Source organism: Fulmarus glacialis, unplaced genomic scaffold (assembly GCF_000690835.1).
Source record: "Fulmarus glacialis isolate BGI_N327 unplaced genomic scaffold, ASM69083v1 scaffold6031, whole genome shotgun sequence".
NCBI lineage: Eukaryota > Metazoa > Chordata > Aves > Procellariiformes > Procellariidae > Fulmarus > Fulmarus glacialis.
In genome coordinates this window covers 104,975-121,532 of record NW_009192119.1, presented here as the reverse complement: position 1 = coordinate 121,532, position 16,558 = coordinate 104,975, and the positions used below count along the sequence as shown (strand labels likewise).

At 36.7% G+C, this 16,558-nt stretch overlaps 1 protein-coding gene across 1 annotated transcript in view; it reads left to right on the top strand.

Annotated features, from left to right (window-relative positions):
• Positions 1-16,558, top strand: part of ADAMTS18 (ADAM metallopeptidase with thrombospondin type 1 motif, 18) — a 78,140-nt gene that overhangs the window by 47,141 nt on the left and 14,441 nt on the right. Inside the window, exons 12-16 of the mRNA XM_009586938.1 lie at positions 976-1,148; positions 3,110-3,240; positions 3,379-3,502; positions 4,706-4,950; positions 15,535-15,676. Coding sequence (XP_009585233.1) covers positions 976-1,148; positions 3,110-3,240; positions 3,379-3,502; positions 4,706-4,950; positions 15,535-15,676 — 815 coding nt within the window. The remainder of the gene's footprint in view (positions 1-975; positions 1,149-3,109; positions 3,241-3,378; positions 3,503-4,705; positions 4,951-15,534; positions 15,677-16,558) is intronic.

Genomic DNA, 16,558 nt, shown 5'->3' with positions numbered 1-16,558 from the left:
TTTTTAAAAATCATTATATAAATGTATGCAAGTGCAGCACTGTTACATTTCTTTTCACTTGACACAAGAAATTGTATAATAAGACAAACAGTTCTTAGAATTTGGTGTTTTGAAGATTTGGCTCTCTACTTGCAGATGTATATCCGAGCATTGTGAAACTGCAAAAATAACATCAGTGAATTCCTATGTAGATCCATAAGGAATACAAGAGTGAGTGAATACATTTCTCAGCAGCTTGTGAGACCTCTCAGTCACTTTAAAAAGAGCAAGTCTTACATTTTACATTGTTTTACAGTTGTGTGCATAGACCAAATAGTTAAAAACTGTTATTCTGATAAGATAAGATAAGATATTAGCAAAGTAATAGAATATGCTCTTTTCATTCTGGCCAAAATTAAGGGAAATGCCCAGGTAAGGTTTGCTGAAGTGGATATGACATGTTTAAAGTTCTCCATGAATTCCAACATTTTCCTAAAGCAGGACAACTGTGCACAGTTCTTGTTTCCTTTGACTGTTTAAAAGCACATTTTTCCAAAATTATTTACAAAACAAATGACCAACCAAATGTAATTACTCATTCTGTTTATGTTTGATCAGTGTTAATGTTATCCTTTATTAACTCTTATTGTGACAGGTAATTCTTTGCACATGTTCATTCCTGGGTTACAGCAGAGTAAAAATACCTATATAACAAGATTGAAACCAGCCAATACAAAATAGCCCTATAAATTTAAATTAGTGAAAACATGACTCACCTCTAGATGGTTGCATCTTTGCTGAGTTTGCAGTGATCCAACTAGATAATTTATGGCAAGTGCTTTGCTTGGTTTTAGGAACAGTGAAAATTAATGGCCCATATAAGAAATACTCATCTCCTAAGACTATGTCCTCTCATTTTCTCTGTTAATACACATGTAACGTGCCAATCACACAAAAAGTAGGTTTTGCAAAAGAATTTTTTTTTCTTTTTTTTAGGCCACAGTATGGTGGCAAATTCTGCCAAGGTTCAAGTCGTATTTATCAACTTTGTAATAACCAGCCATGTCCAGCAAATAGTTTGGACTTCCGTGCCCAGCAGTGTGCAGAATACAACAGCAAACCTTTCCGGGGATGGTACTACAAATGGAAGCCATATACTAAAGTGGAAGGTAATTATGCCACAGGTCTGATGGACAAAGGCAATTGCAGGAAGCGAGCTGTAACTCATCCATATTCTTTGGGCAAATATCACCCTGATGTAGGCAAATAGAAATTCAGTTGGCTTATTGGAGATGTGTTTGCTTTCTAGCATAGTTGAATCCGGCCTCCTGTGTGATACTGCCTGTATGAACATGCAGAATTTATTTCGATTGTGAATTTAAATCTTTGTCCTTAGCATGACTCCCTGGGTGTTGCTACCCCTCTCTTTCATTTTATATTACATATCTGTTAGTGTAAAACCAAAACAATTTCCATGAATTTTTCAGCATGGGAAATGTGAGCTCCCACAGTAACACTACCAGAATCTTCCTTCCTTTGGAATGTTCTCAGATTTCGAAATGTAACAATAAATCAACCTTTTGACTTTTCTGCTGGTATGGTCCCATGAGAATTGGAAAAAAACAATGTACTGGCATAATTTTTTTAACGTCATCTTTTACTAAGAGATCTTTATAAAAATTCAGGTCTCAATAACTATTTCTTGCCTTTTGTACAAGCAAAGTTTATTTCTACTTTACACATCTTAATTTTGCAAATATTTTGAATCAGTATTCGTTTTTATCAGATAGAACAAATATTTTCTGCAGTTTGGAAGCACAGTTTGTAGCTGCAATTGCTACTACTTGAATAAAAGTGGCTGGATTATGTCACATTGTACCTGCTTTGTTTAGCATCTGTACAAATTTGCTTTTGATGATAGTAAGTGTATAATTTTATATATATGTATGTATACATACATATACATGTAACTTTCATTCATAGCCTGATTATATTTTCTTCAAAAGACTTTGCAGACATTTTTGTGGGTATTTAGAAACCTATGTCCTAACAGCCATTGGGAACAGAGGAAAGACGAAATACGGTTTCACAGCATGTAACAATGGATGTTGTATAATAGGGAGAATAATGCATCTTGTTTAACAGAAATTAAGGTAGCCTACATTGGCTTTAAAGGTAGGGGCTGCGTTTAGTAAAAGAAATAGGAGCTTAAAGTTAGGGACAAAGGGCATAATTTTCAAAAGCAAGACGTCCCCAAGTGACTCTGAACTTGAAAATGCCTGTCCTTATTTTCCTAGCTGCTTTTCAAAATCTCCCCCAAGATCTACATTTATAGTCCTGAAAACAGGATCTGGTATTCAAAATTGCTACAGATGCCTTGCCTCTGTAGAAAGTACTATTGAAAATCCAGCTGCTTATTTAAGAACAAAAGGATACTTTTTTGAATCCAATTTCATGTTCTTCAAAAATTTGTTACACACTTACTATTTGTATTAAAATTGTGTATTTCAACAATTGTGACAATATTTACAATTGCATGACTGGTTTTGTCTATGCAGAATTAATTGGCCCTTTAGAAGCATAACATACCATACATGTGTAAGAAGAAATTTGATTGACAATGGTTGGGATTTTTTAGAGGAAAAGTGCTTTTGTTAGGGGAAAATCTGGCCCTAGTCCTTGCTTTCAGCTGAACTGATCATTTGTGCCATTGTGTATCTTTTTCAAATTTTAGCTAAAAATTAAATAAAATTATTGCAATCTCCCATTTCTCTTAATAAAAAATGAAATTTGAAACTGTGAACCAGTGGAACTGAAATCAGGGCCACATCAGCAGAGCTAATGCAGTGTGCATGTTTTCACACTGGTTTTGAATTCTTAATTCTATGTGTGGACAGTCAAACCCACATGTTCTTTTAAAATAGCATAATATAAGTTACTGTATTTGGCTATATTTCTGCCCATCTTGGGGTCCTAATATGTCACCACACACAATTAATCCTTGTAGCTTGTCATCTAGGATGCAGGAAGAAACAATAGCAGGGTGCTTTTTTTTTCCTTTTTTTTAAACTGTGCTACAGGTCTGCTAATATATTCTTGTCTTGTTGTGTTCCCCTCCGCCCCCGCCCAGAGGAAGATAGATGTAAATTGTACTGCACAGCTGAAGACTTTGACTTTTTCTTTGCAATGTCCAGCAAAGTGAAGGATGGAACTCTGTGTTCTCCAAATAAATACGATGTTTGCATTGATGGAATATGTGAGGTAAGATAAAATTAAGTTTCTTACAATCCTAATGTCTTTTTTTTTTTTAAGTGGGCAATTGACTCCTTTATGGAAAATGCAGCTGTTTCTTCAAATTCCCTTGTGTCTAAGTCCTTCACTTGTGCCTTTTGGTTGCAGCAAGTAGGGTGTGATCATGGACTTGGTTCCAAAGCTGTATTGGATGCTTGTGGAGTTTGTAAAGGAGATAATTCAACGTGCAAGTTCTTTAAAGGCCAGTACTTGATCCAGCACAAAGCTAATGGTAAGGAAAGCTGTTCCACATGATGATCAACTCATTGCTCTGCTGTATCCCCATGTAATATATATGACTCCTTGCTCATTAGGGCAGTGGCTAAAAGTCCAGATGTGAACTGAAAATCACTGGGAGAGTGAGAGGAGAGTTCACATTTCTCCTGTTTCTTGGTAACAAGAAAGCTATGAGCATAAGTCTTGGTTAGTTAATTTGCAAGCATTCCTCTTGTTTCTTAAGCCACATTTTCCCTTTACGTGTGAATTTCCTCTTAAAAGAGATTTTAGGATTCAGGCAAGTGAAAAAATAGCTGTCAACAGCTCTGACTGGAATGGGACTGTAGAAGATACAAAAAGCGATACACAGCATAATGCCAAACATGACAGTATTTCCATGTCCATTTTCAAATTAAGTTGACTGGAAGCCATCCAGCTGATTCAGTGGATGATCCAGTCACTGGGAGGTGGACTCTTCTTTAGTGGGCTGTCACATGCTTCTTGTGAAATAATCTCACTATGCCTTAGTTTCTCAGGCATAAAATGCAGATAATATTTCTTTATGCATGGGAGTATTTTGAGGATCCATTTACTGTTGATCATAAGACATGTCAATACTACAGTAATATAGGCCAGGAAATTGTTTAGGATATAGTAATACAGAGACACAATGCTAGAAAAATAACTGAATGCTCTGCTAAATTAGCTGTGTGCAGTGCGTGTTGGAGGTTGTCAGTGGTGTCTCATCTGACTGTAGAATGAGTGAGATTTCTACATGCTCAGAGTGCAGTGGGTTACAGCAGGGAGACCCAGTGGTATACAGAGCTTTGTGAAAGCTCTCTGCATCCCAGTGCATCTCACCTCAAAAACCTTGTCCATGATGGAAGCAGTACCTTCCAACTACTGTAGGGAACTAGAGGGAAAACATGATAAAACGGTAACAGTGAAACGACCATTCATCTGTTTCTTGCTTGTTCTTTCTTAATCACAAAGAAAAATTCCAGGAGTTGAAATACCTCTGAGTTGCTCTGATTACAGGCTGCATAGGGGAGTTAAAAACAGAACTAGTTTCTCCTTCTGAAAACGGAGTAACTTTGGTGGATCAGAACAGCTGTCTTCAATATCTTTTAAATTGCAAAAATTTCAAAGTAGTCAAAAATGATAAGCCATCTCTATCTGTATGACAACTGCAAAAATGTTGCTTACTTCTTTATTTCAGACTACTATGCCGTGGTCACTATTCCAGCAGGAGCACGCAGTATACAGCTCCATGAAATGCAAATCTCCACCAGCTACCTTGCAGTGCGCAACCTCAGTAAAAAGTATTACCTAACAGGAGACTGGACAATTGACTGGCCAGGAAAGTTCTCGTTTGCTGGAACAGTTTTTGATTATCAACGCTCTTTTAACCATCCAGAGAGTCTGTATGCAGCAGGACCGACTAATGAGACACTGGTCTTTGAAGTAAGCTTTCTTCTGTTTATTCTTCCCTTGACGTCTATTACAGAATTAGTAACGACAGCTTTAGCTCGGCACTGTAGCTCTCAGCTAGATTAAAGAATAGCGTTGAGTCACGATAGTATTCAGACTTAATTGTGTGGTCATGCTAGATCGAAAGGCCTTTCACCAGTTTATGAAGGTCTGAAGTTTAGTAAACTGTCACAAATCCAGTGAAAAGGAAGGTGCATAAAACACACCATATAGCATTGTTTCTCAGTTGCTGCACAATGGTAATAGAGATTATAAATGCATCCCATAAATGGTATACAATAAAATACAGTGATGTAAAAATTAAATCTAACATTATGGCAAGGCTTAATGGTAACAGTTTCAAATAATGGTTCTGAAACTGCAGGCGCATGTAGCCATTTTTTACATCTACCTTGGGACACAGACGGTCAAAGTACCACACACAGGGTCCTGTGTAATTTCTGTTGATTCAGTTTTATTGATAGCATCTAAAATAATGAAGTTTTTACATGTTTATCTCCCAGTCAAATTTGTATCACCTACTCTTGTCTGCCAGATGTCTCGTGTTGAAACTATATTTATTAGAAAGTAAATTTGGTACTTATATGGCTTATTCCAGTGTTACCAAAATTGGCCACTAATAGTTCTGTTCTAAAAAAAAAATCTCTTTCTGCATTAGGTTACTTTACTAGATTTTCTTTTAAAATGCATCAGAACATCTGAGGGTCAATATCTGGCTGAATTGCCACAGTCTTTACTCCCTGTTAGCTACATTAGTTTGCCTGCTTTGTTAGAAAGCTCTAGCAAATCCTTGGCTTTGTGACTCATCTGTTATGTCTGTTTTGATGAATCCTTCCCTGTGAGAAGGAAGAAGCCCTCTCCAGAAGGGATTCAGTTTCTTCCCACACCTTCCAGCAATACTTTGGTGAGCTCACTATCAAACGCATAGCTTTCTCTGGTGTGTGCTTGGGGAGCATGAGAGCGAGTGCTGTACCTGTTCTCCGAGGCAGCACTCTGCGGTTCTTCGTCCCATCATGTAACACCGACACTGAAAACTGCTCTCTGCAGAAGTTTAGCAGGAGCGGTTAGCTGAGAACTCTGCATCCCGTCTCGCTTACATAGCTTTGTTCTGTTAAACTAAGAAACACGGTAAGTATAGACTGTGACAGGAAATATATTCTTCAAGGATTATTTAAACTTTCACAACTATTCAGTACAGTTTTTATTTGGAATACTGAAGAGCCTTACTGCTATTCATACTGATTGAGTAATGTACTTAAACGTATCTTTAAGAACCACTGACGTTCATGGACCATGAACACATGTTAAAGTATTTCAGGAAGAACACATGTTTTAGAATGGACAGTTTGACATGGGCTAAGGGTGTGTATTTTCACAAATTACTATCACAATTTGCAATGCCTTTTTAAAACATTTTTTCTCAGTTGAAGAATTTTCATTTTGGGTATGTATGTTAACAGGGATGCTTTAGTCCAAGGAAGAGTTTGGTATACAAGTTATAGACATGCTTCCCTGTCTGCAAATCACCTCCAAATAGCCTTAGATCAAAGAAACAAGCACGCTTATAAATACTATGAAATGTTAAGCTGAACTCTCAGGAATCTTATTTGTCATAATACAAAGTAGATTGAACTGTATTATTATAGGGCTAAAGTATGAATAATAAATTGCCTGCAAGATGACTTAGTTGGCTGCATATCATGCACATACTTTGCAGGATAAAGATTAAAGAAAAAAATTTTTATGCCAAATAACACTTCTATTTTCATTCTATCAAATTATGCTAAACAGTTTTATTAAGATTTAACATTTAACTGGAGGCTATTGCTCCTATGAGAGCTTATTTAAACTTCCCTTGTATTTTTATTGAAATACCTACACCACTGGCATTGGTAACTAGGGATTCTAACGACTGAAAATGTTACAGTTACGTATTCCCCAATTACATATATCTATGAGCTGTAGTTAAAATTTTTCTTCCTTTCAGTAATTTAAGCAACAGTCAACAAGCTGAATTCTGAAAAAAATGCAAAACTTCGCGTGTTCAGATATCTGCATTATTTATGATTTACCAATAACTCTAAGCAGCAAAAATGCCAATGAAAACTAAAGAAATATGCTTTTATGAGAAAACACACATATTGCTGAAGATCTGTTTGCAGCAGTAATAATGAAACAAATCCTACTTCAACTATAAATACCAGAAACTGATAGAAGGCTGAAAAAAGGAATGTTTAAGCATACTACATTGTAGCTTTGTTTTTATTTTTATCTCATCTCCTCTGTAATTTTCAAAGCAGCATACAAAAAAAGTCTTGCCAGAAATTTTTTACCCAATTAAGTTGATTTTGAGTAAGATAAGGCTTTCCAGGGTTTGGACCTCAACTTCTTCCTGTAATGTTTAGATATTTTTTTCTTCATTTTTTAATTAGGTTGTATTCAAAAGAAATGTAATACTTATTTTCTAGATTAGTTTTTTTTCCAGAAGAATTCAGTGCAAGCCCTTGTAAAAATGCACATTGCAGGTATTGAGAAATTGAATAAACTGCATGCATAAATATAGAAAATTTTATGTTTCAGGTGGGCAGAAAATAGAAGGCTTTGTAGGTGTATTTATTGCCATTCCACTATGATCTGAAAGACAGATTAACACGGCTTGTGCCTGTTTAATTTTGTAGTCTTAGTTTTGCTAGACATTTGTGTGGTGACCCAAATGGTCCAGGTTTTCGACTGTGTTTCTGAATGCAAATCAGCCTGCATGTATCCAGAAAGTTCAGGTTACACACATCCTCTGAGCAACATTCACAGGAGAGGATGGGACCAGTGCTCTCCAGGTATGGGTCCAGACAGGTCTGGCAAGTCTGTGCTTAAGGCAATCACTTCCTTTGAAATGCAGTCATGCCCCAAAATATTTTCTTGAAAGAGACATCTGAAGCATGTATTAAGAGAGAAGGAGGAAACCCAAATAAGAAAAAAAAATCTTAAAATTCCCTATTGTCTTGCATATCACAAGTTCAGCCTTGCAGTTCTATGAAATGTTTTGCACAGTATGTTCTTATGCATCTATTTTTCTATCATTTTTTTCAGTAGTTCAGCTGAGCATGTATCATTTAATCAGACTTTGCAGTCCTAAACACTATTCAAAAATGGATAAGAGACAAGAAGAAGACTGATAAAGTGCTTTTCTTATTTACCCTGGAATTTCACAAAAAAAAAATACACACACATGTATTTGTATATATTATATGTATGTAATTATGGGAACGAGTCATACCAAAGACGACAAAGGGCATTGAATCTGTAATTTAACTTCGTTGTGGGAGAAAAAATACAAACTATAGTGGCCAAATATTTTCTGAGGAGGAGGAGAACATTGTGAGATGAATGTGGAATTAAATGTGTAGGACTAGTATTTCCTGAGCACTTCCACAACTACTGGAAGTGTAAATGCATGATGAGATTTTAGAATTCATCAGAACCCTTTCTGGATTATTCAAGAATTAATTTCACAGATGGAGGGAAGGGAAAAACCAGTAAACCAGTGCCCTTCAGAATTTGTGTATCTGTATCCTTCTGAAGTTAGTATTATTGATACTTTGGTGATTGTGGCTAAAGCCGAAATGAGAAATATCCATGGATTCAGAAGGCAGTTCCCGAAATGGTCAGATTCAGGTTACATGAAATAACAGACAATGGTCAAAAGGGTAGAAATATGATAGTTAAATGATAATCTAGGATCAGAAATTAATACCAGGTTTTTAAAATATGGTTTCTGTAGCATAATTGTCTCATCTTAAATGGAAACATGCTGTATTTTTTTTTTTAATGTAGTTGAATATATTCAGCTCATTTATCTGTCATTTGGTCATAGGTAATCTAAGGTCAGCACTTTCAATTTAAAGACCTTGTCAGTGTTTTTCTATTAAGTGAAAAATATTTAACTCGAGGAGAAACAAACAGTAAATTCATCACTCATTTATCTAGCTTTGCAAATAAGGGCTGCCAGTGGGCACCACTAACTGCTGAAAATACTTTCCAGAAGAGGCTAGCAGAGCACAAGGGACATTGCCATCGCAGGGCTCTACCAATACAGAACTCGTATGAGGTTCACTCGTGACATCCATTTGTTGAAATATTCAGTCACCCTCCACGACTGACTCAAATTATGGGAAAGATTCTGAAAGGGCAAAAGAAACTGAACTGTTATGTGGGCATGAAAAGTATTGCATGACCAGGGATTGATAAACTAATTTAAAAACACGAGAGTTTAATAATTTGATTTTCCATTCTATCAATAAACAGATGAAGAATTGACTGATTTGAGAAGTCAAATACGATTTGAGAAAGCATTGTAAAATTTTTCAGGACGAGGTAGGATCAGTACCCTTACTGAAGTTTACCTCAAACGTGGTGAAATACTGAATCAAGAAACTGTGAAATCTTTGTGGGGAAAAAAATAGTTTATTTTGAGAGCAATAAGTAACAGATGGAAAAGATGCTTTGCAAAGAGGCAGGCATTCATGGGAAGAGAAGGTGAATGGAGCTTCGAGGCAGGAGTATGTCTAATTAAAACCAGTAAATCACTTCCTTTTTATCAATAGGGGGAAAAAAGAGAAAGGAGGCCAGGTGGAATGACTTTACTGATTATCTAGCTGCCACTGGGAGAAAGCCAAGTTGCAGTTATAAAGCATTACATTTATTATTAGCTACTAGATGATAAATTTGTACTGATTTCCCCTAAAGAGACAGTAAGCTAAAGAGAGCTAAGATGTGCTTATAAGATACAGATGTTGATTCAATACAACGGATAAAAGGGTTCTCCTTTAGTGAGGAGAGATTAGCTGGACAGTATCCCTGAAGGTTGTACATTTAGCATGTGAACAGTAAAAAAATGGAGACACAATAACAAGAGAAGATAAATTTGAAACAGCTGAAGTAGAAATGAGATCATACAGGACCTTTCAAGGATACTCTTTTTTTTTTTTTTTCTTTCCCCTTTTAATGACCTTAGTGGACTTTCTTGAAAAACAATAGTTTGTCATAAGCTTTTAGTTAAGTTTGTGTTTAAAGTGACTTTAGAAATATTGAAGAGATAAAACCCCTTTTGTTCTAAGGTTTGGCTTAAGTAACCAATGGTTAATTCTTCCTTTACTTGTGCTTTCCAAGCAGGTGTTCTCTCACTTTCCTTTGAAGCTCCTGGTGTTAGCCACTGTAAAGGATCCCATCCAATAACTGCCCATTCAAGACAATGCTCCTGTTTTAGAACTTGTTTGAAACGGTTTTCTACCAGCATCATATGCTGCACGCTTAGGTTTATCCTGCTGGAACTAGAGTAAATTCATAAAAGTCAATGGAATTAATCTTGATTGAACAGAGAAATCAGAATCTGACTTAGGATGTTGGATGCTACAATATTTATTAAACAGCCTGTAGCTTCACAGTGGATGAAAACTGCAGGTCTCGCAATCATAACACAGCCAGGCACCAGTCTTCCGCACAAACTTCTCCGTCTGCCCTTATTGGTGTAACTGATGGCTCACGGCAGATAGCTTAACTCTGTTACATCCACCTAAAGAAATTATCAAAGACTTACAAAGCACGGGAGTGACCCAGGAAATGTAGATGCAATTTGAAGACTCAGATCAAAGCTACCATGTATGCTGGGATTCAAAGTTTGGGCTCATGCCCATTTTGTAAATTATGCACATGCAGAATGAGTAAAGATGAAAATACATGAAGCACAGTAGCTATTCCTTTACCTGGCTTTTTCTCTATGCTCAGCTTCACTCAGTAAGTGATTTGTAAATGTCTATTAGTCCTTCACAGAGATAATGAGTCTTTTTCAGGTTGTTACATGCCAGGCATTAGTATGCTTTCCTTTACATTAACAGAATATTGTGGAAGAAAGGAGATTACCTTGCGTAAATTAATCTCTTTTAATTCAGTATGTTGCAAGTAACTTCACATACATATCTTAAAATAAAAAACACCTCAAAAGCACAGAGTCAATCATAACAAAGCAATGTTGATAGGCTCTTTAAAAATTTGACCTGCAAAATGGAGTATTGTATTGGAAACTTAGGATAGCCATGGGGAAAAAAAATAATCTCAAACAAAGGAGCAGATGCACAGCTAGTTTAGAAAATTTATTGGTTTAGCTTTGAAATCAAAATTAGCAGCAAAAGGAAAAGGTTCTTTACTCAGGAGAATTCAATTTATCCATTGTTTTAACATTTTGTGCCCTAAGCGAAAGCCACAGTTCTTTTTCTTCAGAGTAGATCTGGCAGATTCCAGCCGTAGAGTCTGTGGTTTTCGAACTCAAGAAGCTGTAAATTTTATAACTCTGCGCCCTGCGGTCAGAGCTGCTGAGTGTTGTGTCTGAAGTCAGGTGGTTGGTGTGTTAAAGGTAGACATTAAACAGTTCTATTGAGGAACTGGAAATGTTTAAGGAGGTTGTTTGCCAGCTGTAAATTTGGGAGCAAATGCCAGTTGGCTGAAAAGATGCTGGAATGCATCCAGTTAAGTAGACTAGCACTGGAGGTCTTTCCAAATTTGTAGGTCTGATAACTTGGCTGTATTTGCAGACTTCGGTTATTGGGTTGTTAAGGAAGGGCTTTATAATGAATGTTTGAAAATACGATAGAAAACTTTTTATACGCTCATTACTTTGGCAAAATTGCAACTTTGCAATAGTATCGCATTCCTGATGAAAACTTGGTTGAACATTTTACATTGTATACTATTTTTCAGCTGAGTGCCAGGGACTTTAAAGTATATGGTTTTGTGCCCTGCAATATTTTGTCTCCAATACTTTTCCAGAGTTTGATTTTGCCCTTTTTCCACATAGCTGGGATGATACAGTAGGAAGGAGACCTGACTGTAATGCAGCTCTTGCTTTGTAAACATTCCCTCTTGTAATCTGCTGGGTGGGAAAGGGCTCTAGCTTTGGCTGCCGACCAGGAAATGGAGAGGAAGTTCACTTCATCACAATTATAATTGTGTCTACTTTCCAATGCACAAGAAGGAGGTGTAGCCCAAGGTCTTAAAATATGGCCCAGCTTGCCTGGTGTGCAGGATTTACCCCATAGGCACTCACTCAGCTGCAGGTTGTGAGTTTCTTACATCATTGTGTGGTTGTTCTCTGAAGTGATAGATACTAACATGTCTTGTTATAACTTGTCAGAGACCATTTCCTCTTCATTTCCTGCCATCTCTTGAAGCACCAGGAGAATATTGCTCTAACAGGAGTAAAACTGGTTGCCACTTTTATCTTCTCATCCTCCCTTTTTCGTGTTCTGAGTTCTGTTGTTCAGGATGCATTCGTTCTGTTTCTTGCCTCTGCTATCACAAAGTAAAGAGCACTTTCAGAAGACAAGTGTTCAGTCTGATACTTCAAGATATGTTAGAAAAGTTTTAAGCTTTACTGTTTTTTTGGCTATTGACATAGCATAGTTTTATGACAGTTGTCAGAATCAAATGAGACGAGGGCTAACCCTTACACAAGGTCTTGAGGTATGGACAAAACCTCCTCCTCTTTTGACTTACTAAAAGGCCAGATAGAATTTCAGCCTCTGCACTTGAAGGAACACAGAGCACCTACTGAAAAGGGAGAAAGTGCATCCTCATAGGACCATGAAAGAGGAAATCTGACTTTGACTGTTCATACATTAGCCAGATCTTTTCTAACACAAGAAGACAATAAAGCTACTCTCTGAAATTGTTTCTGGCTGCCTAAGATGCTGTGATCTGTGCTAATACCTTGGACTCGTAGGACCTTCCAAAGAATAAAAGCAAATTAAAGCTTTTGAGGTCTGGTCTGTAAGAAGAACCAGGAAAGGAATTGTTTTAATTAAAGAAAAGTTTTCCAGGGCTCAATTCTTATTAGGGTTAATGCACCCTATTTTTTTCTGAAGCCCATGTTCTGAAACTTTACACATTAGATATTTGTCTCAATTTGTCCTTAAGAGGACAGTCGAGTGAACACACAATTGCAACCTGTTTTTTCTAGAAACTCTAATGCCCACGGACTTGAGGTTCAAAATTCAAAGTGACTGTGGAACAGCTGTTTTAATAGAGTTGGACTTTTGCTATCAGCAGACAGTCAGCTTTCTAAAGATATTTTCCTTCATCTGAAGGGACTCTTAAATCTTATAAAACATGAATAGCCAAGGAAAAAAGAAAGGTCCTGAAAAAAGTTACACTGGTAACGGTTTGAATAGAGCATAGCAAATAGGGAACAGAACCACACTTTGTAATATGCTCATTAGTGAGCACCATGTGCTGTGAGCACTGAACGCAGTAGAGGCTTTCTGGAAAGACAGTATGAGATCCAGAGATTCAGAGTGCATCTGTGCAGGGCAGCGTGAAGTTGCACAGCAGTCTCAATTCTAATGTTTCCTAATTTCAGTGTGTTTGATTTTAATCCTGTTCTTGTAAAATAGTTGTGATATATACATACATGTATGACTCACCCCTAAAGCAGATACAGTAATATTATTTCTATCAAGAATATTTAGTAAAAATAGAGAGGTCAGTAATCAATCTCAGATCAATTTCTTCCGTAATCTCACAGGTATTCTAAGGTGCTCATGAATTAAGCTTGGATGGGCGAGATGAAAACTTTCACATGAAATACTTTAATTTACCTGTGCTTGGAGGATCTTCTAATCTGAATCTTCCAATGAGAAGGCACGTGCTTTCCAATTCTTTTGGAATATTTTGCCTTTTACAGTCCTAATTGCTGTATTCTCAGTTTGGATCATTATTAAGGTTCACTGACTGAAGTAAAATCTTTGGCTACTAAGAATGGAAAATATAGCATCCATTTTTCTTTCTTCTAGAAAAGTAAACAGTATGCAGTCCAGATCCTTCATGTGTTCAACATTATTGAGCTGGAGGTCATGTAAATTTGGTTTGAATTTTCACTGTCATGGGTAATTTCTGTTTTCCAATAGGTACATTTTCAGAATACTTTAAAACCGTTGGCTATATTTCAAAATGTTATTATATTTCTTGGTCTTAAGCGACATAAATGCAAGTTTGTTGCTATTTTATGAAACCAGTCTATACAGAGATCAGTTCTACCTACATGGATTGCTTAAGCACTCAGGTTAGACATCAAGTGAACTTAACTGATATTTTGTTAATATTTTGAATCGTAATCATTAACATAGACTGAAATTGTACTTGAAATGCTAGTGCTTATCAAAAAGCATATTTAGGGACTGAGGTTAACTGCACCTGCTCTTTATATTACTATGACCAGATCCATATTGGTGAAGAATTAAAACTTAGTAGAGCTCTGTAACTGTAAACTCTTGCACTTTTTCTATTAAGTATGAATATAAATGCACTTTGCTGCCAGAAAGTTTCTAAAATAAATGTTGTTAAATAGAAATTTCTCCCCAAATTTAGGTATATGTCAGATGTTCATGCATCTTGCATTGATTATAATTCAGACTTGAAATGAATACAGTGAATTTTAAGAAGTTGCCTACATGAAAACTGCAATATAATTCACCACTAAAAGAGTACACCCCCGAGAGCTAGGCTCCCTGAGTTAAATGACAAAGATTATTATTATAGTCAGTAATCACACTTTCTATAAATTTTCTAACACATTATGCTAAAATCATGAATAAAAGATTTTTCCAATGCTTTTTCCCTTGTAGACACCCAGGGACGAGTCCTTTCCTGGACTGAAGCTTTTTCAGCTTCAATCATCATGAGAAAAATACCAGCTGAGGGTCTTCCAAACAAAATTTATCACCAGTCTGCACAGAAAAAAGCTTTTTACAAGAAAAAAAAAAAACAACCAACTGTTTTATACCCTCTGCCTCAAGAACTGAGGAAGCCATCTCTAACCACCTCTATTCCCAGTGCCCACACAGCTATACTACTGCTTTGCTCAAGCTTCTTTCAGTAAAGCGTTAAAGCGTTTGAGTCCTGCTTACTTAATGGGCAAAGGCTTCTTCATTCATAGAAGGCTTTGTGGAAGGATCAGCTAGCCTGGACTTTGCTTACTAAAGGAGAGGAAATTTCTCCCACCCTCAATCCTTAATCCATCCCTGCACTGCCACAGGCAAACTCCAGCACCTGCCAGTGAGCCCCCAGTGAACGCAGGGACCCACTTGTTAAGGGCCAGTTGCAGGAGCAGAGCACTGAGAGCTGGGGCAGGGGCAGCGATTAATACTGCATTGCCAAAAGTCTTTGGATGATATTTCACACCTACCGAAGGCATTTCTGCTTCACCAAGCCAGTCAAATGCCTTCTGATTTAAAGGAGCGTTATGCTGAACTGTGTATTTCTGCACTCTTCTGTTGTGTGCCCTGCAGGTGTTAGTCCAAGCAAACACTTTGCTGTTTAGGAATTACTTTGATGGTTTTTAGTTTATCAAAAAATTAAGTCTCCTGAAAATTCTTTCACAAATGCGGTGTGTATAAATATATTACGTGTGTATCATGTTTAGTTCATCTTCCTTTAGAATGACAGAATCCTTTTCTTTTTTTTGACCCCTTCCCTTTTTTTTTTAAACAAACCTCAAATACCCCTCTATAGATCCTGTTACAAGGCAAAAATCCTGGGATTGCTTGGGAATATACATTTTCCAAAACGAACAATGAAAACAAGACATCTGTCAAAAAACATAGCTACTCCTGGGTGACGGTGCAGTCAGAGTGCTCAGCTACTTGTGGTGGTGGTAGGTAACTTTCCAATTGCCAATCCTCTTCTTTTTCATTTTTTTAAAGCATCTCAAACATTTGAGTTGCCTTTACTTTTGCAAACACGTGTATCAGTACATACAGGGAGTTACACTGAACAGCTGGTCCTTATTTTTTTCATCTGACAACTTATAACATAGATGAAGTACCTTCATACTTCCTTTATAGTAAAAAAAACTCATGCCAGCCTCAATTCATGTCACTTGTGGTGACTCAGTCTTCTTTCTTTAGGTCAATCTGTATGCATATGATATCTTGCTGTTGAAGTAATGTGGGAATTAAGTATGTGCTTTGATGTTGTTGTAATTTGGGAACATAGAAAGATACCAAATAATGAGTAAAATTTATCTTATCTGTAAAGAGTAATTGAAAACCAAAATATTATCAAGACCTTTACTGACAGTTGCACCCTGTTCTTCTCACTGTTTAATTACAAATATTTGAGTTCTGCCAGGTCAGAGCCTGAAATTCTGTATAAGCTAAGGATTTCTTATTACCATATTCCTCTAGGTATTTGCTTTGCGCAGACCATCTATTTGTTTTTCTAAATCCTGGATGTTATGTCAGTGAAAGTAATTCTGGCATGTAATGAAAGCAGAAAACTGGCATGTGGGAAGTCCTGCAAAAAGAATTGAGAATTAAAGTTTCAGTGGCCTTTAAATTAGAACTGGGTCATATAAATAAGACTATATGACGCAGTTGTCTTTAATGCCAAAGAATAGGACTGGGTGACCAAGGAAACGACATGTTATGCTCCTGTATTGGCAAAAAAGTCCAGGTGAAATTCAGGAATATCTTGCTAGTGTGTTGTCAGACTTCACAGCATCTCAGTAGACTGTTTATGGAAGAAAGACCCACCA